Here is a 25131-nt window from a genome sequence, read left to right as displayed (position 1 = left end):
AGCTGGTGTCCTTCTCCCTTTCATTATTTTTATGTAGTCTTGTACATGAAAAGAGGTGGTTTTGTCGCGGTGGTCCTATCCTCATTCTAGAACCTTCCATATACAGTAGACCGGAGCATCCCCAATCCTTGGACTCCTGCTCTGTTAACTTGACAAGCAGTTGCAGTCCGCCGCTCTGCTTGGGGGGTCACCATCAGCGTTTGACAGCACCTGAGGTTGACGTACATCCCCCCCCCTTCTCTTCTCTCTCGACCCCAGTTGGTTCAAATCAAAGCAGAGAGGCAGGTTCAAATGTTTATTCACTCCATAAGGAAGAACATTCTTCAAAGTACAGTTTTTAATGTGCCGAAAAGCAGAAACAAACAAAAGTACGTGACAACGGTGCCACCCGGATGGATAGCAGCAATTCTTGAAGCTAAGGCATCCGGGGGCCCGATGTGCTCTTCTACAGGGGTGTGCAAAAGTATTCAACCCCCTTGAGAGTCCTCATCATTTCGTTGTTTTTTTTTACATTTTATTGAATTTATTAAAAGCAAATAACATCCCATACAAGCCAGTCAAATTTTACAAAACTAAGTTCAGGTCAAATCAAACCCCCAGCCATGAGAAAGAGAGATTGATAGATAGATAGATAGATGTGAAGGGCACTATATAACAGACAGATAGATAGATTATTAATCCCAAGGGGAAAGTCACATACTCCAGCAGCAGCATGCTGATTAAAAACAATTTTAAATTAAAGAGTGATAACAATGAAGGTATAACAGACATCCAAAAATTTTGTATAATATTAATGTTTACCCTCCCGGGTGGAACTGAAGAGTCGCATAGTGTGGGGTCTCCTCAGTCTGTCAGTGGAGCAGGACGGTGACAGCAGTCTGTCGCTGAAGCTGCTCCTCTGTCTGGAGATGATCCTGTTCAGTGGATGCAGTGAAATCTCCATGATTGGCAGGAGTCTGCTCAGCGCCCGTCGCTCTGCCACGGATGTCAAACTGTCCAGCTCCGTGCCTATAATAGAGCCTGCCTTCCTCACCAGTTTGTCCAGGTGTGAGGCGTCCCTCTTCTTTATGCTGCCTCCCCAGCACACCACCGTGTAGAAGAGAGCACTCGCCACAACCGTCTGATAGAACATCTGCAGCATCTTATTGCTGATGTTGAAGGATGCCAGCCTTCTAAGGAAGTGTAGTCTGCTCTGTCCTCTCTTGCACAGAGCATCAGTATTGGCAGTCCAGTCCAATTTATCATCCAGCTGCACTCCCAGGTATTTATAGGTCTGTACCTTCTGCACAGTCACCTCTGATGATCATGGGGTCCATGAGGGGCCTGGGCCTCCTAAAAGCCACCACCAGCTCCTTGGTTTTGCTGGTGTTCAGGTGTAAGTGGTTTGAGTCGCACCATTTAACAAAGTCCTTGATTAGCTTCCTATACTCTTCCTGCCCACTCCTGATGCTGCCCACGATAGCAGTGTCGTCAGTGAACTTTTACACGTGGCAGGACTCCGAGTTGTACTGGAAGTCAGATGTATGTTGGCTGAACAGGACCGGAGAAAGTCCAGTCCCCTGTGGTGCTCCTGTGTTGCTGACCACAATGTCAGACCTGCAGTTCCCAACACGCACATACTGAGGGTCTGTCTGTAAGATAGTCCACGATCCATACCATCAGGTGTGAATCTACTCCCATCTTTGTCAGCTTGTCACTAAGGAGCAGAGGTTGGATGGTGCTGAAGGCGCTAGAGAAGTCCAGAAACATAATTCTTACAGCACCACCGCCTCTGTCCAAGTGGGAGAGGGATCGGTGTAGAATATAGATGATGGCATCCTCCTCTCCCACCTTCTCCTGGTATGCGAACTGCAGAGGGTCCAGGGCGTGGCGGACCTGTGGCCTCAGGTGGTGAAGCAGCAGCCGCTCCATGGTCTTCATCACATGTGATGTCAGAGCGACAGGCTGGAAGTCATTCAGCTCACTGGGACGTGATACCTTTGGGACTGGGGTGATACAAGATGTTTTCCAAAGCCTCAGGACTCTCCCCTGTTCCAGGCTCAGGTTGAAGATGTGCTGTAGAGGACTCCCCAGTTTCAACACACAGGCCTTCAGCAGTCGTGGCGATACTCCATCTGGACCCGCTGCTTTGCTGGCACGAAGTCTCCTCAGCTCTCTGCTCACCTGGGATGCTGTAATTGTGGGTGGGAATGTCTCTCCTATGCTGGTATCAGCAGAAGGATGGGTGGAGGATGCAGTACTCCGAGGTGAGAGTGGGTTAGGGTGGTCAAACCTGTTAAAGAAGTTGTTCATCTGGTTTGCTCTCTCCACGTCTCTCTCAATGAATGGTAGGCCAACAGAGTAAAACTTTAATAGTTGGAAAAATTAGTAAATAAATACAATAATTAAAATTAAATACGGGAAGAGAATCCACTTCCTCCCATTTAAGTGCTTATTCTAAAATGTTATTGATTAGATCCGGCCAGGTTTGAAAAAAGTTTTGCACAGATCCTCTAAGTGAGAATTTGATTTTCTTCCAATTTAAAAAAAAATAAAGGAGCACTTTTCAATGAGAGTATAGAATCAAGTAAATGAGACTTCTGGGCTGTTGATCAGGTCAGGTAAGTAACAGAGGGGCTTGTTCATCAGTTTCAGCTGCTTTGGTGCACTAGAGTGGCAACAATGAGACGACCACCAAAACAGGAATGAATGGCTTAACAGCTGGAGGGAGGCCACTGACATTTTCCCCTCCTCATCTGTTTTGTCACTTGTTTTGCATTTTGCTACAGTCAGTGTCACTACTGGTAGCTTGAGGCCATACCTGGACCCTACAGAGCTTGGTGGCACAGGTAGTCCAGCTTCTCCAGGATGGCAGGCACATCAATACGTGTCATCGCCAGAAGGTTTGCTGAGTCTCCCAGCACAGTCTCAAGGGCATGGAGGAGATTCCAGGAGACAGGCAGTTACTCTAGGAGATTAGCAGCCAAACAATAATGAGACACAAAACAAGCTGCCACATCACCAGCTAACCACATTATTTGAACACAGAGAAAGGTGAGGGTTGGTTGATCTCTCAGGTCACCAAAACATGTTGGTGATGTTCTTAGAAAAAACAGAAAATCAACAGCTTTGGAAATGTCTGATGTGGCAGAATGAGAGCAGCAACGGGCTGTGGAATTAAATGATGGGTTTCATTAACAGCAAGAATTGGCTTCTCATTAAGGAACTGGTTGGAATGAAATTGGTTGGAGTTTGAAGCCCCAATTTAGCTGATCATCTGTCAGCTCATTTCACGTCTCATTTCTGTTTGGATGCCATTTAACGAAGAAAAGAATCAATTCAGAGGACTGAATCTTTAAAATCAGAGCTATGAAAATGATTGGAAAAAGAAGTTAATTAGCAGTGAATACTGGTCACTGATTAGGAAAAGGGGGAGAACGAAAACAAAAGCATTTATTTCTATAGCACATTTTCATACAAATAATGTAGCTCAAAGTGCTTTACATGATGAAGAAAGAGAAAGTAAGTAAGAATTAAAATCAGAGAACACTAATTAACATAGAATAAAAGTAAGGTCCGATGGCCAGGGAGAACAGAACAAACAAAAAAACTCCAGAAAAAACTCCAGATGGCTGGAGAAAAAACAAAATCTGCAGGGGATCCAGGCCATGAGACCGCCCAGCCTCCTCTAGGCATTCTACCTCACATCAATGATCTGGCCTCATTGTATTCAGGGTTCTCATGGAAGGACTTGATGATGACGGTCACGTGGACTTCTGGCCTTTAATCCATCGATGGAGGGACATCACGGTGCTTTGATCAGGTGGTGGTGGCACAGGTCGCCACCACAGAAAACCGGAAAAAGAAACAGAAGAGAGACTAGGGGTGAGTACGGATTTTGGAGCCACCATGAATAATAATGATACTTAATTGAATATGCAGAGCATCAGGATTAAATTAAAATGAAGTTTTGAGAAAGCCATGTTAAAGTAATGTGTTTTTAGCAGTTTTTTAAAGCGCTCCACCATATCAGCCTGGCGAATTCCTATTGGCAGGCTATTCCAAATCTTAGGTGCATAACATCAGAAGGCCGCCTGCCCGCCTCACCACTTCTTTTAAGTTTAGCTCTTGGAATTCTAAGCAGACACTCTAAGGTTACGATTTTTAATATAAAGATGGCAGACACTCCGATATACACTCACCTAAAGGATTATTAGGACCACCACACTAATACGGTGTTTGACCCCCTTTCACCTTCAGAACTGCCTTAATTCTACGTGGCATTGATTCAACAAGGTGCTGAAAGCATTCTTTAGAAATGTTGGCCCATATTGATAGGATAGCATCTTGCAGTTGATGGAGATTTATGGGATGCACATCCAGGGCACGAAGCTCCCGTTCCACCACATCCCAAAGATGCTCTATTGGGTTGAGATCTGGTGACTGTGGGGGCCATTTTAGTACAGTGAACTCATTGTCATGTTCAAGAAACCAATTTGAAATGATTCGAGCTTTGTGACATGGTGCATTATCCTGCTGGAAGTAGCCATCAGAGGATGGGTACATGGTAGCCATGAAGGGATGGACATGGTCAGAAACAATGCTCAGGTAGCCCATGGCATTTAAACGATGCCCAATTGGCACTAAGGGGCCTAAAGTGTGCCAAGAAAACATCCCCCACACCATTACACCACCACCACCAGCCTGCACAGTGGTAACAAGGCATGATGGATCCATGTTCTCATTCTGTTTACAGCAAATTCTGACTCTACCATTTGAATGTCTCAACAGAAATCGAGACTCATCAGACCAGGCAACATTTTTCCAGTCTTCAACTGTCCAATTTTGGTGAGCTCGTGCAAATTGTAGCCTCTTTTTCCTATTTGTAGTGGAGATGAGTGGTACCCGGTGGGGTCTTCTACTGTTGTAGCCCCTCAAGGTTGTGCGTGTTGTGGCTTCACAAATGCTTTGCTGCATACCTCGGTTGTAACGAGTGGTTATTTCAGTCAAAGTTGCTCTTCTATCAGCTTGAATCAGTCGGCCCATTCTCCTCTGACCTCTAGCATCAACAAGGCATTTTCGCCCACAGGACTGCCGCATACTGGATGTTTTTCCCTTTTCACACCATTCTTTGTAAACCCTAGAAATGGTTGTGCGTGAAAACCCCAGCAACTGAGCAGATTGTGAAATACTCGGACCGGCCCGTCTGGCACCAACAACCATGCCACGCTCAAAATTGCTTAAATCACCTTTCTTTCCCATTCTGACATTCAGTTTGGAGTTCAGGAGATTATCTTGACCAGGACCCCACCCCTAAATGCATTGAAGCAACTGCCATGTGATTGGTTGATTAGATAATTGCATTAACGAGAAATTGAACAGGTGTTCCTAATAATCCTTTAGGTGAGTGTATATAAGATGGAGGGAGATTATCTGCAGCCACTGCGGCCCTCCAGGCCTGGAGTTAGACACCCATGATTTAGGTGGTCACCTATACCAGGTAACGCTTGTGGTTGGTCAGCCAGCCTCTCAGGTGCGAGAAGCAGATCATAGACATTTTATACAGTATCTGCCAAATAATACAAAGAGTACACATTATATACAAGTATTTTGCACTTACTGGGCACACTTTTGCATTCCCTTTTGGGGATTGAACCTCAGTGCCTGAGGCAAAGCCTCTGACACTGTGCCATGGCAGCTGGTTCACTTATTTGATGAGGTGAAGATCGCAGTACAGCATTATACTCTTAGTTCTGAATTGCAATCTGATTATTTAGGTGGTTACCTACCAGGATACGCTTGTGCTTGGTCGGCCAGTTGGCAAAAAAACTCCTTTACTTAATTATTTAATACATAGTGCCTTTATTGTATGTCTAGAAAGATTAAAGGTACTATATAACGCAGTTGATCGAGCTGCCCTGTGGGACACCCTGAGGGTTCGCGGGATCCCCTCGAGGTTGCTGGATATCATGGCCAGCCTGTATACTGGTACTGTGAGTGCTCTGCAGAGTGGAGGCAGATTATCTGTGTTTTTCCCAGTTTATTATGGGGTTCGTCAGGGGTGTGTTTTTGCTCCTACTCTGTTCAATGCTTGAATGGACTAGGTGTTAGGCAAAGTCGTGGTGTCCGCCGACTGGGGGGCATCTGTTGGTGAAGAAAGATTCACGGATCTTGACTATGCTGACGATGCCGTGAGTCTCTGATGGGAGCGCTCGAGAGACTGAGTGAAGAGTCTGAGTGTCTAGGCTTGTGAGTGTCCTGATAAAAACCAACAGCCAGGCCTTTAATGACCTCTTGGGCACGGCCATCAGCAGTGTGTCTGTCTGCGCAGAGAGTGTTGACCTTGTTGAGAGGTTTACTTACCTTGGCAGTGACATTCATGTCTCTGGTGACTCTTCCTATGAAGTCAGTAGATGGGAGTGCATGGGGGAGTCTTGAGGTCGCTGGAAGGGGGTGTGTGGTGCTCCCGATATCTCTGAAAAAGGACGAAGGTCCAAGTCTTTAGAGTCCTGGCACTTCCTGTCTTGCTATATGGTTGCGAGACATGGACGCTATCCAGTGACCTGAGACGAAGACTGGACTCCTTCTGTACTGTCTCTCTCTGGAAAATCTTGGGTACCGTTGGTTTGATTTTGTGTTCCTCATGGAGTCTCAAATGAGGCACATGACCTGCATTGTGAGGGAGCATCAGTTATGGCACTACGGTGATGTGGCGCATTTCCCCGAGGGTGATCCAAACCTCATTGCTGAGGACCTGAGTGACTGGACCAGGCCAAGGGGTCACCCATGTAACACCTGGCTGCGGCAGATAGAGGATCATTTTCCAGAGGATGAGACTAGACCAGGGGTCCTCAATCCCAGTCCTGGAGAGCCGCAGTGGCTGCAGGTTTTTGTTCTGACCTGGTTGCTTAATTAGAAAGCAATTCTTGCCAATAAAGCACTAACAAGCTATGAAATTAAATTAACTCTGCTATGTCAGGTCATTCTCATATCCTAGATTTTCTTTCCCTTTCTATCATGCAAATGATTTGAAGGCTAAAATGGACGAGTAATTCTCAGTCCTTCACTTTTTTCTCTTCATTTTTCTTCCAAGTATTTAATTAAACCCAATAGTGCAGATAAATACACACAGGTGTAAATGGAAATAAGCTAAATGGAGAAATGCTGCTCTCTCTTGTCATTTGCATGTTATTGATAATAAGGAGCAATTCAAATAGCTGTTTAAGACAAAATGAAGCAATAAGGGCTCAAAATCACTAAAGTGAAGCAGAAGTGTTACTTTAGCAATAAGTGCTTTTTATTAAGCAACTGGGTTGGAGCAAAAACCTGCAGCCACTGCGGCTCTCCAGGACCAGGTGATTGAAGACCCCTGGACTAGACCACGTGTCTGACTGGGGGGGGTTGCCAACTGGGATCCCAAATTGTTTCGTCGTGTAGTGGGTGCAACAATGCACTGTACCAGTGCCTGCTCCCCAACTTGACTTGACTTGATAACACATAAATAGATGGATAGGAAAGGCACTATATAAAAGATAGAGGAACGGTACAAGGAGTTATAGTTCCCGGACCCCCTTCACCTGCCCCCCTAGAAATTCATTCTTGGCAAAACCAACTCCTTTTGTCATCATTTGTTTAACTAAAAAAAAAAATCAATTGCTAGGTGGTGCTGTTGCCTCACGGGTTCAGTGTCCCGAGTTCGAATCCCGTGCCAGATTCCTGTGTGGCGTTTGCACGTTCTACCCTTGTCTCCATTAGTTTTCCTTCCACATGACAATAAACTAACTGGCAAATCGCTGACATCCCGTCCTGGTTTGGTTTCCACTTTGCACCGAATTGTGCGGTGTGTTCGTTACAATGGCTTGAAATTACATGATATATGGCATCACTTTATTTTATGTGTAAAATGCATTTGTTTATTTAACGATTAAAAGTATTGCTTCAAGTATGATCGTGTTTGTCGAGAAAGTTAACAAGCAGAAACGAACAAACAGACTTCACATGAAGTTTGTTTTTAACGGTGCATGAAATACGAACGATTAAAAGCACTTTTTTTTTACCCCCGCCAGCAGATTCGGTATCTCCCGTGTTTGCTCCGTGACCGCCTCACGATGATGTCCGCCGTTATGTGCGTCGCTCCGCACAATGAGCATTAATCGATTGAAGTTGCGAGCGGCGGTCGCGCAGGCAAGGCGGACTCGGGAGGAGGAGAAAGTGGTGGAGGAGGAGGAGTCACAGCGCTGGAGTGTAATGTGCGCTTTGGAGTGGCTCACTTTTTGCACAGGCGTCTGTACACAAATGTGGTGCCGGTGTTCGCCGCGATCATGGGGGCCCACAAGACTGCAACCGGGCTCTTTAAATGAAGTGCCTACGGGATGGTGATCTGTTTTATTCGCTCGCCTTGAAGAAGAAAAAGAAAAAAAAGCAGCTTAATCTTTCTGAATTTGGGTCCCGCTGTCCTCGTCACAGCATCATGGCAATGAGCGCTTTGATCAGCCGAGTCGTCCTTTTGGCGCTGCTACTTTCGAATGCCGCCCGATCACAAGCAACTGATGATGGCTCCGAACGTGAGGTGACCGCCTCGGCGGCTCTACAGCTCGATTTCACCGCGATTGTTAACGGAACCATTGACTCCTCAGAGGAGACCTCCAGCTCTTTAACAATTTCACCGGGCAACCACTCTCAGCCGACTTGGGCAGATCCGACGACCACCGCGGAAGGAGAAACGCAAACCGCTGCCGACAATGGTAAGAGTTCCGCGGGCTACTTGTGCGGTCGTCCCGTGTGTTCCATGTTGGGTTGGCAGCGATGTAACGGGATGGTGTTTGACAGTCTATTTGTCAGGGTAACTTTAGCCCACTGAGTAACATGCTGTCTACGCGACCCCTTGAGATTTCATATCGAGTTAATACTCCTTGCATATGGAAAATAGCTGCACATCCTTGAGAGGTGTCCTGGGGTAAATTTACATCCATGAAGAGGCTCAGTAAATCGAATTCTACACTTAGTTTGCCGTATCACGCAGATTTCACCCAAGCACGAGGTGTAGAACTGAGTAACTGTAGGAGGATCAACGGAATTACCGCACGAGCTCACCGGACTTGGCTCTCGACTCGCTCGGCCATCCAGATTTCCGGTCCACCCAGAATCTCCAGTTCGGGGCTGCGACTGAGGGGGCAAGAATACCGCACATGGAGTGACCGCTGACAGCTATTGATCGTGTACCTGAGGCTGCGGCACTTAATAAGGGAATCTGGGCGCTGGACGTTTCCACCGTAAAACTGTCAGGAAAAACGGAGCCCTGACTTCTCGGGAGCCATAGGAATTCCGCGACGGTTTAGCAGATTAGCCATCGTGTGCGAGTGGAAGAAAGAGAATGGAGGAGCTGCGACTATGTGCGCGTGTGTCCGTCCTCTGAGTCAGGGCATCCGAGCCCACCACTCCCATCGCCATTCACATGCAGTGAGATAGGAGGATAGTGGGCATCGGTGGGCTCGATCGCAGACTTCACCTTTAACGGCAGGCACAATCAAGGCACTGGCGAGATTTCGAAGGAGCGCATCTTCACGATGACTGGTAACGGGTCCCCTTTTGTATTCAGTTTGGTTATTGTATTATGAATTTTTCATTTTATTATATTACATAAATAAAGGAAACAAAAGGCACCGTATAAAAGACAGATACAAGGATATAAACGACTTTATGGAATAGATAAATAAAAGGAAAATAAAGATAAACTGGGAAGAAGAAATTAAACGCACTTGATAGTGTCTTACGTACTTTATAATAGGTAAATAAATAAAAGGAAATAAAAGGCACTATATAATACGTAAACAGGTAAGAAGAAATGAAATGCACTTGATAGTGTTTTACTTACTTTTATCAAAAGATAAATATATAAAGGAAATCAAATGCACTAAATAAGACACTATGCATATAATAGTGTTTTATTTACTTCTATCTACAGACTGGAAAATATATAACGGAAATAAGTCAATATATAATAGGTAAATAAATAAAAGGGCACTATATAGTAGGTAAATAAATAAAAGGAAAAAGAGGCACTATATAATATATATATATAGTTTCATAGTGTCATTATACATATAATAGTATATTATTTCGTTTTACTCATTGTCAGATAGATATGCAGGAATTAAAAAGGCATCTGTATAACAGACAGATAAAAGGACATAAGTCACTATAAAGTGGATAAATAGATAAAAGTAAATAAAATACACTACATAATACAGTATTTTATTTCTTTTTATCTGTAGACAAGCAGATACTGTATTATACAACAGTCACTATGGGATCAATAAACTGATAAAAGAAATAAAATACACCATATAATAGATAGATAAATGGTTAGTAGGAAATTAAAGATACTGCTTAATGGTGACATTTCTTTTTGTCTATAGACAGATAGATATGTAGGAATAAAAAGGCCCTGCATAACAGACAGGTAACGTACATAAAAGACATGATATAATAGACAGATAAAAGGAGATAAGTCACTATATATTAGATAGATAAAAAAAACATATACTAGATAGATAGTGTCTTATTTCCTTTTATATATAGACAGACAGATATGTAAAGGAAGCAAAAGCCGCTATATAATAGACAGATGAAAAGATAGAAGAAAATAAAAGGCACAATGTAATAAACATATACGTAGGTAAAAGGAAATAAAGGGCACTGTATAATACATATACAGATAAAAAGAAGCAACATACAGTATATAATAGATAAAAGGAAATAAAAGTTACTATATAATAGATAAATAGATAAAAAGAAATTTGATTCAGCATAAAATAGTGTCTTATGTCCTTTTATCTATTTACAGATGTATAAAGGAAATAAAAGTCACTATATAACATATTGAAAGATAAATAGATAAAAAGAATTAAAGGAACTATGTAAGAGATAGTGTCTTATTTCTTTTTGTCCATAGACAGATATATAAAAGTCAGTATATAATTGATGGACAAATAGACAGAAGGAAATAAAAGACACCATCTAATAGATAGATCCTGTAGTGTCCTATTTACTTTTATCTATAGATTGATATATAAAAATGCACACGTAGTCGACAGATAAAAGGAAACATCAGACCCATATGACAGACAGATGAAAGGATCTAAAAGGCACTATACAGTAATAGATGTGTGTGTGTGTGACGGTATATAAACACGGTGTAAACTGCAGCAGCCCCTGGCACCCCATAGTTTCTCTGATGCCACAAACAGTTTTCACGTGTGTGCCTGGAGACCTATAAGATGACCCCTCTACACGGCTGTGCATCTTGAACAGTATAATAATACTCAGAATGCAACAGAATGGCTGCCTCTTGGAATCTGTCCAATCAGTGCTGATACAAAATAACAAATAGATTAAAGTAAGGCACGCATATGTATATAACAAGAGGTATGTGCACGAGGCACAGCTACACATATAACCTGACTTGTCTCTCGGTAAGTGAACAGAGTGTAGATGTTAACTGAGTGATCAGGACTGCTCATATTTATCAGTTGCTGGCCCAGCGTGTCACCCACACCATCACGGCCAGTTAAGATGTCTGCCTGACCCTGGCTGAGGGGAGAATCATTACCGAGCCTGATGGCTGAGGGTCAAAACAACCTCACAGGGTACTTCATTAGACACTGCAGTTGTCCCAGTCGGTCACTGACTGTACTTTTTTTGTCCAGAACCGTAAACAGCTTCTCAAGTGGCCTCTTGTTCTACCACTTCCTCCATTGAGTCCAGTTTGACACCCCAACACTGAACCAGCCTTTTTAATGCGTTTGTTTAGTGTTTTGGCATCACTTGTACAAATGCCTTTGCCCCAGCGCCCTACTGCATAGAAGATGGCACTGACCATTACAGGCCAGTAGAAAACACATAAGAATGGCCTTCATGCACCAAAATGACATCAACCTCCCGAGTAAATAGAGGCGTCTCTGACCCTTCCTGTATACAGATGGCCCCTGTGCAGGTATTTCACTCAAGCCAGTCGTTCGGATGCACCCCAATATATTTGTCTTCACCACCTCCACGTCTTCACCATCAAGCTGTGGTCTTGATGGCTCCTGAAGTCTACGATTTGTCCCTTTGTCTTACTGATTCTGAGCTGCAGGTGATTCAGTTTGTACCATTCAGCCAAGTCCTTTAGTGGTGTCCACTGCGGACTACACTCAACCATGGCTGTGTCATGGGAATATTTCTGCAGTATTGTGTCTAAAGTCCAAGGTGTACAGGGTAAATTGGAAGGGACCCAGTACGCCCCATTTGTGGAACTCCCATGCCACTCACGACCATGTCCGATACACAGTTCTTAAGCCACACAAACTCTAGTCTACCAGTTAGGCCGCCCAATTACCCAAGACGCTGTGGTTGCTTCATCCTTCATTGACCAGAACTTCTTCACTAGGGCTTTGGGTGGGCTGTAAGGTGTTGAATACACAAGAAAGGTCAAAAAACCAAGATCTCACCCTGCTACCCTGCTTCTCCAGATGGGAGTAGGTCCTATTCAGCAGACGGATGACAGCCTCATCCACCACTATGTGGTCCTGGTAGGCTAAACTGCAGGGGGTCTGGTGCTGTTGTGCCCAGGGGTTGCAAGTAAACCAATGTTAGCCTTTTTTATAGCGTGTATTGTAATATTGTTTACTCTGTAAGGCACTTATGATGCACATCCTTGGTGGTGCTGTACAAAATGAACCGGATTTATTCTGAAAAGATCATGGACTACCTGACCACTAGACAGCAGCTTATGAGGCTCGGTGGTGATTGTGTGCCAGAAATGGTGGCGTATATAATACTGGAGCACCTCAAGGTCCTGCCCCATCTCCCTTCCTGTTTACCCCTCTACACAGCAGACTTCCAGCACAATACCAGCGCTTGCCACCTTCAGAAGTTTCCATATGACTCGTCCATCATTGGCTGCATTAATAATGGAGACGAGTCAGAGTGCAGGAAGGTTGTGGAGGACTTTGTCTTGTGGTGTGGGGACAACAACTTTCAACTCAGCAGCAGCAAGACAAACGAGCTGGTGGTGGACTTCAAAAGCCCCTGAGACCACTCACCATTCAAGGGGTGCAGAGCTACAAGGACCTGGGGGTCCATATAAACATCAAACTGGACTGGTGTGACAACACAGGGGCACTGGACGAGAAGGATCAGAGCGGACTGGACTTGTTAAGGAGACTCAGGTCTTGTGATGTATGCAGCAAACTGCTGGAAATGTTCTACCAGTCCATAGTAGCCAGTTTGGTGGTCAATGCTGTGCTCTCCTGGGGAAGCAACTTGAACTTCAAAGAAGCATAAGGCCTGAATAAGCTTATCTGGAAAGCCTGCGCCATCACAGGGCCCACCCTGGACATGCTGGAAGATGTTGTGCAAAAGGGGATGGTGGCCAAATTGGATGCCATCATGAAAAATATAGCCACAGGCTCATTCCACCATGCTGTGCTGAGAAGCACCTTTGGGGGTCTTTTCTGGCCACTGCTATCAGGCAATTCAGTGCTTCCTCCTGGGGTCCATTTTTGAAATACCATTTTGAAATATCTGCACAATGTATGTTTATTTATTTATTTTACATATCGATGGATTGATTGTCCGTATTGTCCTGTGATTTTTGGATCCTTAGTTTGATGTTTCTGCTGCTGTTTGCATCTGCATTTCTCCCTGGGATTAATAAAGTTTATCTAATGTAATCAAAATGGGAGAAAAACAATATGAAGCTGGGCACAGTAGCCAGGATGTTGCACTGTAAAGCAGGGGTTCTCAGAGTGTTTTCATACGAGGACCACTTTGTGAAAGTCATAGATAAGGAGGACCACCTATATCCGACAACTACTTATTACCGTAAACTCTATGATACAATGATCACATTCTTTTTCCTAAGTGCACTAATGTGAAAAATACTGGAGAAACGAAGACGAGCTGCTTACATGGCCTCAAATAGTCACTTGGTATGCCTGAGCAGGGCTGTTTATTGGAAATTCCCTTACTTAAGAAGCCTGTTGTGATGCCTTTGGTAGGAACCCTAAGTATCCACAGGTTTCTTACTCCCAGGTCTGGGTGGCACACACGACTCTGCCCACCTGGAAAGATGATCCGCATTACAAGACTTAGCACTCAGACTTTTGTTGGGTTTACATTTCATAGTCCCAGATTTTAGCCAGTGATCCATAATAAAACCTTGCAAGGTGGAATTAAGGGATTGCTGTTGCCAGGGGTTGGTTCTTGAGGTGGATTTGAAAAAAAAGGCAGTCCCATGTAATAAAGGAATTAGATTAGCCTTGAAAAAGACACGATGAGTGTGAAGATAGGAAAATGAAAAGAAAAGGAGGGAGAGAGAGAGATCACTGCCATCATACAGGATCGGAGCGGGAGGAGTGGTGTAGAAGTTAAAGATAGATAGATATTAATTTTAGTATAGTCCGTTGGATAGATATATAGATTTATATTAATTTTATTATAGTTGTCAGGATAGATAGATACATAGATAGATGGATATTAATTTTAGTATAGTCCGTCTGATAGATATATAGATTTATATTAATTTTATTAAAGTTGTCAGGATAGATAAATACATAGATATTAATTTTAGTATAGCTGGCAGGAAAGATAAATACCTAGATAGAGAGATGTATATTAATTTTATTATAGTTGGAAGGATAAATATATAAATAGATATTAATTTTAGTATAGCTGGCAGGAAAGATCGATACATAGATGGAGAGATGGATATTAATTTTAATTTTATTATAGTTTGAAGGATAAATATATAAATAGATATTAATTTTTTTATAGTTGTCAGGATAGATTGATACATAGATATGGATATTAATTTTAGTATAGCTGGCCGGATAGATAAAACTTCCCTCAGGGGGAATTTGCCTTTTAACAGAAACTCTTTAAATAAATACATATATAAATAATTAGGTAGGTAAGTATATAATACACACTTTGGTTTGAATACACACCAGAATTACTATAAAGAAAGAAAATTAAAAAGAAGGAACAGAATTACTGCAAGTGACATGACATGGTGTTATATTTACAGTCGGAGGTGCACAGAGTGATGAGACGTGGACAGCAGCCTGGTCCTTGTGGTGCTCCAGTGTTGCTCACACAGTCCTTGAGCCTCACACACTGCGGTCCGCCTATCAGATAGTCCCTCGTCCAGGACACGATCAGCTCACCCTCCTGTTTATCTCTGAGTTTACCCCTTGGCAGGGATGGCTGGATGGTATTGAAGGCAATGGAGAAATCGTAAAGCATCATCCTCACAGGGCTGTCAGCTTTGTCCAAGTGGAGCCTTGTGGAGGAGATGGATAATTGGATCCTCCGCTCCAGTCTTTGTCCAACAGGTAAACTGCAGTGGGTCCAGGTTGTCTACCACAAGAGGACTCATATAGTCCAGGACCAACCTCTCAAAGGTCTACATGATATGAGATGTACTGTAAGGTCCACTGTCCTGTGGTCATTAGGCGAAGAGGTGCCTGTCATCTTTGGAACAGTGCAGAATGTTTTCTACTTTCTGGGGCCTTAGTGATTTACTGGACATGTGAGAGAGGACACCACAACGTTGGTGAGCACAGGCCTTAACAACTCGAGGACTAACTCCGTCTGGTCCTGCAGCTTTTCCTGTACGTAGCTTGTCTCCTTACTAGTTCTTCAGCTATGGGCGGCCCACACCGATGGTCACCGGTCATTCCATCTGACATGGTGGGAGTTGTTGATGCAGTAGGGTTGGTGTGGGGAGTTTGGTCATTGGAGGAAGGTAACAGTTTGGAGGCAAAATCTATTAAAATTGGTTCAGGGCCATAGCTTTGTCCACATCCCCTTCTAGCACCTGAGCCCTAGATTGCTTGAATCCAGTAATGATGCTCCAGTCCATTCCAGATGTTCCTTCATGTTCTTCTGAGTGAGTTTGTTTTCTAATTTAGCTCTGTAAGCATCATTTCCTTAACTCGGCTTTTACTTTAGCACACCCTGTATGTCCTTCAGAGCCTCTTTGTCATCAGATTTGAATGTTCTTCTCTTTTTTCCTCATTCAGGAGACCCTTTTAGTTGGTTAGTAATCCAGGCCTTGTTGTTCCAAAAGCAATGCACTGTCATTGTGGGTACCAATGTGTTGACACAGAAGTTAAAATAGTGTGTGAAGCAGTGACAGAGTCCCTCGATGTCATCCCATGTGACTCGCACATCATCTCCCAGATTCGACAAGGCGCTGTGAGGTTGGTGACTTAGAGCTTTTTCATGTGGCTTGCCCATGGACCACCTGGCACATGCTGATGGAGCACAATTTGAGAACCACTGCCGTAAACGGTAAGGGTCCCTTTAGAACATCCGCTGTGTGACCCTGAGCAGGTGGATTCATCTACCGGCTGCAGTTTTATCTGGAAACAACTATCATTTTCAAGAGTTAAAGTAGCCATTTTAGCCCTCATCGTTAAATAATGCACAACTCAAGGGGAGTCTGCCAACCTAACCAGTGTGCCAGTAGAAATGTGGAAGCAATTCAAATTTTACACTTGTGACTTGTGAATTGCCTCGGTTAGAAAGTTTGCCAAAGTAAAGCTGCTTTTCAATTATATTTGTGCCACGGCAGTGCATGGTGGCCTGCTTGAATATGCCGCCTTTTAAGAAGTGGTTAGCATTAGGGCTGGGCTCCAGTTAGCCCATACATAATGAAAGATTCAAACTTTTACCGAGTAACTCCTAGCGAGCCCCAGCCTTAACCACTTTTAAAGAGGCAGCATATGGAAGTGAAGTCCGCAGTGCCATGACAGGCTTATAATTAACAAGCTCCAAAATAAATGGATGTGGCGTAGTGACCACATACTGCTGCATGATATTACGAGGCAGGTAGTGCGGTCCAGCGGTTAAGGCGCTGGAATGGAAACCACACGGGTGCCAGCTCCACGGCTTCTGAATTCACCCTGTCAACAGGGGCTGCAAACATACGGTATAACTGTGGGGTCGATTGTAACTCGCCCGGGGCCAAAGCATCAGTTAAAGAAATTGCTGCAGTTTTAACAAAAGCTTGGCATAGTCTTGTAGTGCACGACTAAGACAGCGGCCTGGTCCAGCGGGCAAAGCTTTGGACTGTAGAGCTTAAGGATGGAGGTTCACCTAACCTGGCTGTGCTCACTTTAGTTTATTAGGACACTTAAGTAAAATCCACCCATTTCATTATACGTTCTTACACTTCTTATGATCTTTAGCCACAGAGAGCTGGCGTCAGTCCCAGTACTGTACCTTCACTTGGAAAGCAGGAAAAATCTCTGAGACACGCCGTCATTACGTACTCTCAGCCAATGAATCAGACAGCAAAACTCAAAGCAGAAACACTTCTGGGGCTCCTTCATACCTACAACAATATGCATTTATAGTGCCACACTGGGACTGGTCTTTTATCGTTAGACATGTCGGACGTTTTCTTGTTTTTTGTAATAGTTGTTTGTATTTGAGAGATTTGAATTGTTCTTGTTTGTTGTGCTATTTGTGTATTTCTTGTCCTTCTGTAAAATGCTAAATTTACCCCTTGGGACATATAAAGATCGACCTGCCTGTCTGTATATCTCTTATATATAGTGCCTTTCATATTTATATGTCTGCCAGTCTCTTTTATATATAGTGCCTTTCATATTTGTGCCTGTCTGTCTCTTATTTATAGTGCCTTTCATATCTGTCTGTCTCTTATATATTGCCTTTCATATCTGCCTGTCTGTCTGTCTGTCTCTTATTTATAGTGCCTTTCATATCTGTCTGTCTCTTTTATATTGCCTTTCATATCTGCCTGTCTGTCTGTCTCTTTTATAGTGCCTTTCATATCTGCCTGTCTGTCTCTCTGTCTCTTATATAGTGCCTTTCATATTTGTCAATCTGTCTGTCTGTCTCTTATTTATTGTTCCCTTCATATCTGTCTGTCTGTCTCTTATATATAGTGCCTTTCATATCTGTCAGTCTGTCTGTCTCTTATATATAGTGCCTTTCATGTCTGTCAATCTATCAATCAATCGAGAGGCTACAGACTGAACTGATTTGTTCCAATGTCCTGCAAAGGAATGTCAATAAGCCAGTCTGAGAGTGGCAGAACAGGTGGTGTTGGGTCTGATGAACTTGACGGGGGAGCAGGACCAGCGTCTGTTGAGAGAATTTTAGTGAAGTGACTAAATTGAGATCTTCTGACTTACTCATAAAGAGCAAACGAGAAGGGTGGAGAGTTGTGGAGGAAGGTCAGTTATGCATGGACAGATCCGAAATGTTACACCATCAGTATGGAGAGGGCGAGTTACCGAGGGATCTGCTGTTATAGACAAAGATGGCCAATCAGTGGTTGGTCAGGTCTGTGGACACCGAAAGTCAAAGAGTGAAGAGACCAAAGTGTGAACAAGATCGTGTGCTGCATACTCCATCAGATATGCCTGAGTGTGCAGATGTTAAACAGAGTGAATCTGAGAGGAACCTGATCACAATGTTAAGAGTGGTGACCAGCAGGGGTCAGTGCTGGGGCTGCTGCTATTTTTAATATACATAAATAATTTAGATAGGAAGATAAGTTACAAGCTGGTTATGTTTGCGGATGATACCAAGATAGGTGGATTAGCAGATAATTTGGAATCTGTTGTATCATCACAGAGGGACTTGGACAGCAGACAGGCTTGGGCAGATTTGTGGCAGATGAAATTTAATGTCAATAAATGTAAAGAATTACACATAGGAAGTAAAAATGTGAGGTTTGAATACACAATGGGAGGTCTGAATATTGAGAGTCCACCTTATGAGGAGGATTTAGGAGTCGGAGTGGACTCTAAGGTATTGACTGCCAGATGGTGTTCAGAAGCCACGAAGAAGGCTAACAGAATGTTAGGTTATATAGCGCCTTGACGTGTGGAGTACAAGTCACAGGAGGTTCTGCTTAACCTTTATAACACACAGGTGAGGCCTTATCTGGAGTACTGGGTGCAGTTTTGGTCTGCAAAAGGACGTAACAGCAGTAAAGAAAGCCCATCAATGATCTGGCCTCATTGTATTCAGGGTTCTCATTGAAGAACTTGATGATGACGGTCATGTGGACTTCTGGCCTTTAATCCATCAATGTAGGGACATCACGGTGCTTTGATCAGGTGGTGGTGGCGCAGATCACAGACCAAAGAACAGAAGAGAGAGCAGGGGTTAGTACGGATTTTGGAGTCACCATGAATAATAATGATAATTAATTGAGTATACAGAGCATCAGGATTAAACTAAGATGAAGCTCTGAGAAAGCCATGTTAAAGTAATGTGTTTTCAGCAGTTTTTTAAAGAGCTCCACTGTATTAGTCTGGTGAATTTCTATCGGTCAGCTGTTCCAGATTTTAGGTGCATAACAGCAGAAGGCCGCCCGCCTCATCAACAACAACAACAACAACATTTATTTCTGTTGCACATTTTCATACAAACAGTAGCTCAAAGTGCTTTACATAATGAAGGATAGAAAAATAAAAGACACAGTAAGAAAATAAAATAAGTCAACATTAAATAACATAGAATAAGAGTAAGGTCCAATGGCCAGGGTGGACAGAAAAAACAAAAAAAACTCCAGACGGCTGGAGAAAAAATAAAATCTGTAGGGATTCCAGACCATGAGACCCCCTGACCAGTCCCCTCTGGGCATTCTACCTAACATAAATGAAACAGTCCTCTTTGGATTTAGGATTCTCACGGAAGGGCTTGATGATGATGATGGTCACGTAGACTTCTGCCTTTTAATCCATCCATCATTGTTGGAGCATCATGAAGCTTTGAGTAGGTGGAGGTGGCGCAGGCCACCACCACAAAGAAACCGGAAAAAGAAACAGAAAAGAGAGTAGGGGTCAGTACGGATTTTAGAGCCACCATGAATAGTTATTATGATGAATTGAACATACAGAGTATCGGGATTAAGTTAAATTGAAGTTATGTGAAGGCCATGTTAAAGTAATGTGTTTTCAGCCGTGTTTTAAAGTGATCTACTGTATCAGCCTGGCGAATTTCTACTGGCAGGCTATTCCAGATTTTAGGTGCATAGCAGCAGAAGGCCGCCCGCCTCACCACTTCTTTTAAGTTTTGTTCTTGGAATTCTAAGGAGACCCTCATTTGAGGATCTGAGGTTACGATTTGGAATATAAGGTGTCGGACATTCCGATATATAAGATGGAGCATATTATTTAAGGCTTTATAAACCATAAGCAGAATTTTAAAGTCAATCCTGAATGACACGGGTAACCAGTGTAGTGACATTAAAACTGGAGAAATGTGCTCGGATTTTCTTTTCCTTATTACTTCTTCAAGTTTCTCTCTTGGAATTCTAAGCAGTAAGACTTTAGGGACTTTAAAAACTCGACTTGACGTTTTTTTTAGAATTAGGTGGAATGGACAGGCGAGCTTTGTTGGGCTGAATGGCCTGTTGTCGTCCAGATTGTTCTAATGTGGTCAGTGAAGGTTAGCTGGTCATCGATCACCACCCCCTCCAAGTTTTGTACTGATGTGACAAGGGTGAATAATAATGTCCTGAGCTGAACTGAGAAGGCTAGGATAACAAGAAGGTTCATCTTTGCCAAGTTGAACTGAAGATGGTGCTCCTTCGTCCAGGTTGCCATATCAATGAGACATGGAAAGATTCTGGCTGTATACAGTGTTGGTGTATATGATATGAGAGTCCATGGGACTGGGAGATAGGGTGTTGAAGAGAAGACGAGATGACCCAACACCAGTACGACTTGTCTATCCGTAAACTTGTCACAACGTTCTGGGCCTGCACTTGGTAATGAGCGCCATACAAAAATAAGCCAAGTTGAAACTGAACTCCATACTCCATTTATCCATTAGTGAGTTTATTAGGCATAAGGCAGGTGACCAATGAGGAGGTGGCAGTCCAGGACAGGCCCCACTCGTGGACACTTGGCAATTCGGAAAACACACACGTCTCTGAGATGAAGGAGGAGAAGTCACACCAACATGTGGAGGACATGCCAACTTCATACAGACACACATTTCAATCATTCATACGCAACTTCCAACCAGTCGGCAAAGCTGGGGTCTTTGTTATGAGGGTCAGGCTAAGGATTTGTAGGCCAGATGTGTGTCAGTGAAGAAGATGCTTATTGTACTTCACTCCACTGTATATAAAAAAAATGGCTGTCAGTTGGTTTGCACCCATGAAGTCATTAAAAATGTTAACTAAGGTTTCTTCCCTCCGTTCCATAGTTCATTTCTCTTTTCTGTTGGTAAATTCATGCTAATGATTTTCTGACCATACGTGATTGATAATAAACTACTATAACCTGTTGATCTAGATAGCTTGACATCCTTTATGAATTATTAATACTTGGTATTTGGGCAGGCACTGTGGCATAGCAGTTAAAGCTTTAAACCCTGAGGCTGTGGATTCAAATCCCACTGCTAACACCATGTAACTGTCAGCAGGTCACATCACAGGCCTTGTGCTCCAGTTAGAAAAATTGTATCTCAAATGTTGCCAGTCAAATGATAAGTTCTTTATTTTTGCTTATCTTTTTTACGTTCAACGAATCAAATTTGTCGAATCTTTCAAAGCCGATTTGTCTTGCTTTGGTAAAAGTAACAAATGAGAAACAAATGTGATGATTAGAAGACATCCAGCTTGGCCTTTGGATAGCAAAGCACATTTTTTTTTGTATTTATGTATCTTTAATTTACTTTTTCCATTATTTCATGCTCAGCAGCTGATTTATCTCCTCGAGTCTGTTATTCTGTCGAGACGCAAAAGGGCAAGGCTGCGTGAATTCATTCAGCGGCGGTCATGTGAGGGAAATCTCGCCTCATACCACACGGATTTTCTAATTTCTTGGAATGGTGCACGTGGTGTCAGTGCTACTGAGCTACAGATGCAGGGATCACTTCTCGGGGTAAAGCTCTTAGTAATCTATAATATATAAAAGTCAATGTGTGTGTGTGTGTGTGTATGTTCCAGCATCATGTCCGAACGGCTGGAGCGATTTTCATGAAACTTGGTACACATGTTTCTCATTGGTCGGCTAAAAATACTGTAGAGTGACATCAACCCTAACCCACCCCCTTCTGTGATCTAATGGTCTTGTATGCATGTTATCATAAGGTTGACACTCGGAACGTCCACCAGAGGGTGAACTGGAGGGGACTGGCAGCATCTATATATATAATTCACTAAGGCAAGACAACCATGGAAAGCACGCCGGAAGGGGCGTGGATTCACTAAGCCGCTGACAAGTGAGACACCTATGGCGCACGCAGGAAGGAGCCACGCCCACCAACTCCAAGACCATTGGATACGATGACAACTCACAGAGCCACACCCACCAACTCGGACGCGACGACACAGAAAAACCGGCGTCATTTATATTCGTCTGTCGTAGAGGTCACATGCAGCTCCGACCCACGTTGACTGTTCATAGAGGCATGTTTCTTGCGGAGGTGAATCGCCATATGCAACATGTGAAACGGTTTGCGAGGGGTATCCCATGGGATCCTTAAAACATTTCTTTACAACTGAGGTTAGAACACAATGAAGTGAGCAGTCTTTAAAAACCGAGTTTTCGGTTACGACGGACGACCGCGTGCACCATTGCAAACTGTTTTACACGCTACATACAGCAATCCGCATCCACGACAAACATGCGTCTTCTTAGATGCTCCTGCACTTTGTACACACCGCCCTCAAACCGTGGTCGGGTGTCTTGGTGGATTATATATAGAGAGGCAGCCAAAACCGCACAGAGCAATGAAAAGTCTACGTGAGTCACGGGTGCATCTGGACTGTGCAAAGACGACAACGACTCGAGTGACGAGGTGGGCACATGAGCAGGGAGTGCATACTGGACGAGAAGTCAGCAGACTAGCATGACGGAGGGAGCGAGTGGACGTCCTTCTCCTCTCCTCCCGTTCCACCCTCCGCGCCTGAGTGCCGCACGGACGATTGTGTGTTGGTTCGTTCCGTGCATTGTTACAATGTTGCTTTTCTTGCTGATTTATTACATTACCGATTTTTCAAATGTTAATTTTCTCCCTGTGCTTAAAAATGCATAAAAAACCGGCCTGATTATGCGGCGTATGGTACGCCGTGGGTTGGCTAGTTCTTTATGTTTGAGCTCCACCACCGCGCCCGCCTGTTGCTTTTCAAATTAAATCGAGTTGGCCGATTACGGGCATCAACTGGATGACAACATACATACAAGACCGCAAGACAAGCACATTAGTGAGTCTTCATTGTTTGTTAAAGTTGTGTTTTTTTATTGTATTTTTCTCACATATATATATATATATGTATGTGTGTGTATGTATGTATGTGTATATATATATATATGTATGTGTGTGTATGTATGTATGTATGTATGTATATATACAGTATATATGTATATATATACTAGTGGGCTTTGCTTCCTATTTGCTTTGCTTGCCGACACCCACCTGTGTTACGTGCCAACCACTTCGTGTCTCTGCTGCTCGTGTTGTGAAGAGGGAGGCTGAACGCACTCCAAGGAGGTGCGATCACTCCTCCGAAACCCCCTCTTAAACAGTGATACAATTGGAAGCGCATACATTTTTTTTTTTTACCTCCTCTTTGCTCGATCAGCTGCTGGCTTGCAGCTGCTGCCGTGCTGCATGATTGGCATCTCGTGTGGTGCACTTCTGTCATATTACCTAAGTTCATATATTCAATCTCTTTTCACTTTTCTGTTTTCGTCAATACCGTATTTAATTTTTGATTCCATGTTCGGAATTACATTCATGACAATGCAACATATAACTGCCCGTGAGTGAATATTGTTTCTTTCCCACTGCATGAAATGTGTCTGACAATAGCATTCACACAAATGAGAAATGATTTCTCTTGCAGGATTTCACTTTCACCAAACAACAAATCTTTTAATTCTCGTGGATACGCCTCTTCATTGGGAAGAAACACAACTTTTCCATGATAGCAACATGAATTAGACGATCTACAAGTCTCCGACTTGAAGTATAAAACCAAACAATATCTCCATACTTCTGTCATATCACCTATGTCCATATATTTGATCTCTTTTCGCTTTTACCTTTTCGTCAATACCACATTGAATTTTGATTCTGTGTTTGGAATTACATTGTGACAATGCAACGTATAACTGGCCGTGAGTGAATATCGTTTCTTTCTCTCTACAAGAAATGTGTCTGACATACTGTAACCATGCAGGACTTTTCCATATCTCTTTGCATAAGCTCTTGTCTCGAGGGGGTTCTGGCCCCGGGCGTGGTTACATTGCTTGGGATGAAGACTTGTCTCATGGGACGTGAAAGTGCCTTTGAGACAATCACGTCTCGTCCCCTTCAAGATTTTTTTATAATATATATATAGATATATATATAGATATAGATATATATATATATATAGATATATATATATACACTATATAATGTGTACATGACATGTTTGTGTGTCTGTATAGTTTATGATATACGTGTATTGCACATGTTTATTACAGCTGTACTGTGTGTGTGCGTGTGTGTCTGTAAATGATGGAGAGAATTGGTGGAAATTGTCCCATACAGCACTTGTCCTAAATAAAAATAAAGCAAATTAAAATGTATATTAGTGTGTATGTTTGCATATAACTGAGTATATTTTGTATGTATAGTATATGAATATGTAGATGAGTATAGGTACAAATGTGCATGCATACATAACATTACCTAATGCGCTCAAACTTGCACTGTTGAATTCAGGATAGCGGTGGTGATGGTGTGGGGGGGGTTGTGTCTGACGCCTGTAATGTACCTGTGAGCCATAAACTGAGGAGGCCGTAGTCCATAGAGGCCAATTGCTCTTTGTCACTGGTAAAAGTGATGGCAGATGTGGACATTAAAAGTGCTGTGTTAATGATATCATTCCTCTAACATGCCTGCTTTTTCTTGTTTTTATTAATTCATTTATTTTTATTTCTTAAAAAGCCTGTCTCTGAACTCCTTGCAATGGAAATCAAGATCTAGAGGGTCCTGTGGGGTTTCTTAGTCTTTGTTGGTTATAATTGCTACTGCAGTACAGAACTATGGAAAGCACGACTGTTAAAAATAAGTGCTGGTAGGAGTGTTTTGAAATTTAAAGGAGGACTCCCCCCTTCT

General features: G+C 43.1%; 1 protein-coding gene across 2 annotated transcripts in view; it reads left to right on the top strand.

The window, feature by feature from the left end:
- The first annotated feature begins 8196 nt into the window (after positions 1–8196).
- Positions 8197–25131, top strand: part of heg1 (heart development protein with EGF-like domains 1) — a 75158-nt gene continuing 58223 nt past the window's right edge. For both annotated transcript variants that reach the window (XM_039755365.1, XM_039755367.1), the window contains exon 1: positions 8197–8723. In XM_039755365.1, coding sequence (XP_039611299.1) covers positions 8336–8723 — 388 coding nt within the window. In that variant the 5' untranslated portion in view covers positions 8197–8335. The remainder of the gene's footprint in view (positions 8724–25131) is intronic.

The sequence above is a fragment of the Polypterus senegalus genome, chromosome 6 (assembly GCF_016835505.1).
Source record: "Polypterus senegalus isolate Bchr_013 chromosome 6, ASM1683550v1, whole genome shotgun sequence".
NCBI lineage: Eukaryota > Metazoa > Chordata > Cladistia > Polypteriformes > Polypteridae > Polypterus > Polypterus senegalus.
The sequence above is the reverse complement of the archived record's forward strand: the minus strand, read 5'-3'. Positions and strand labels throughout refer to the sequence as shown.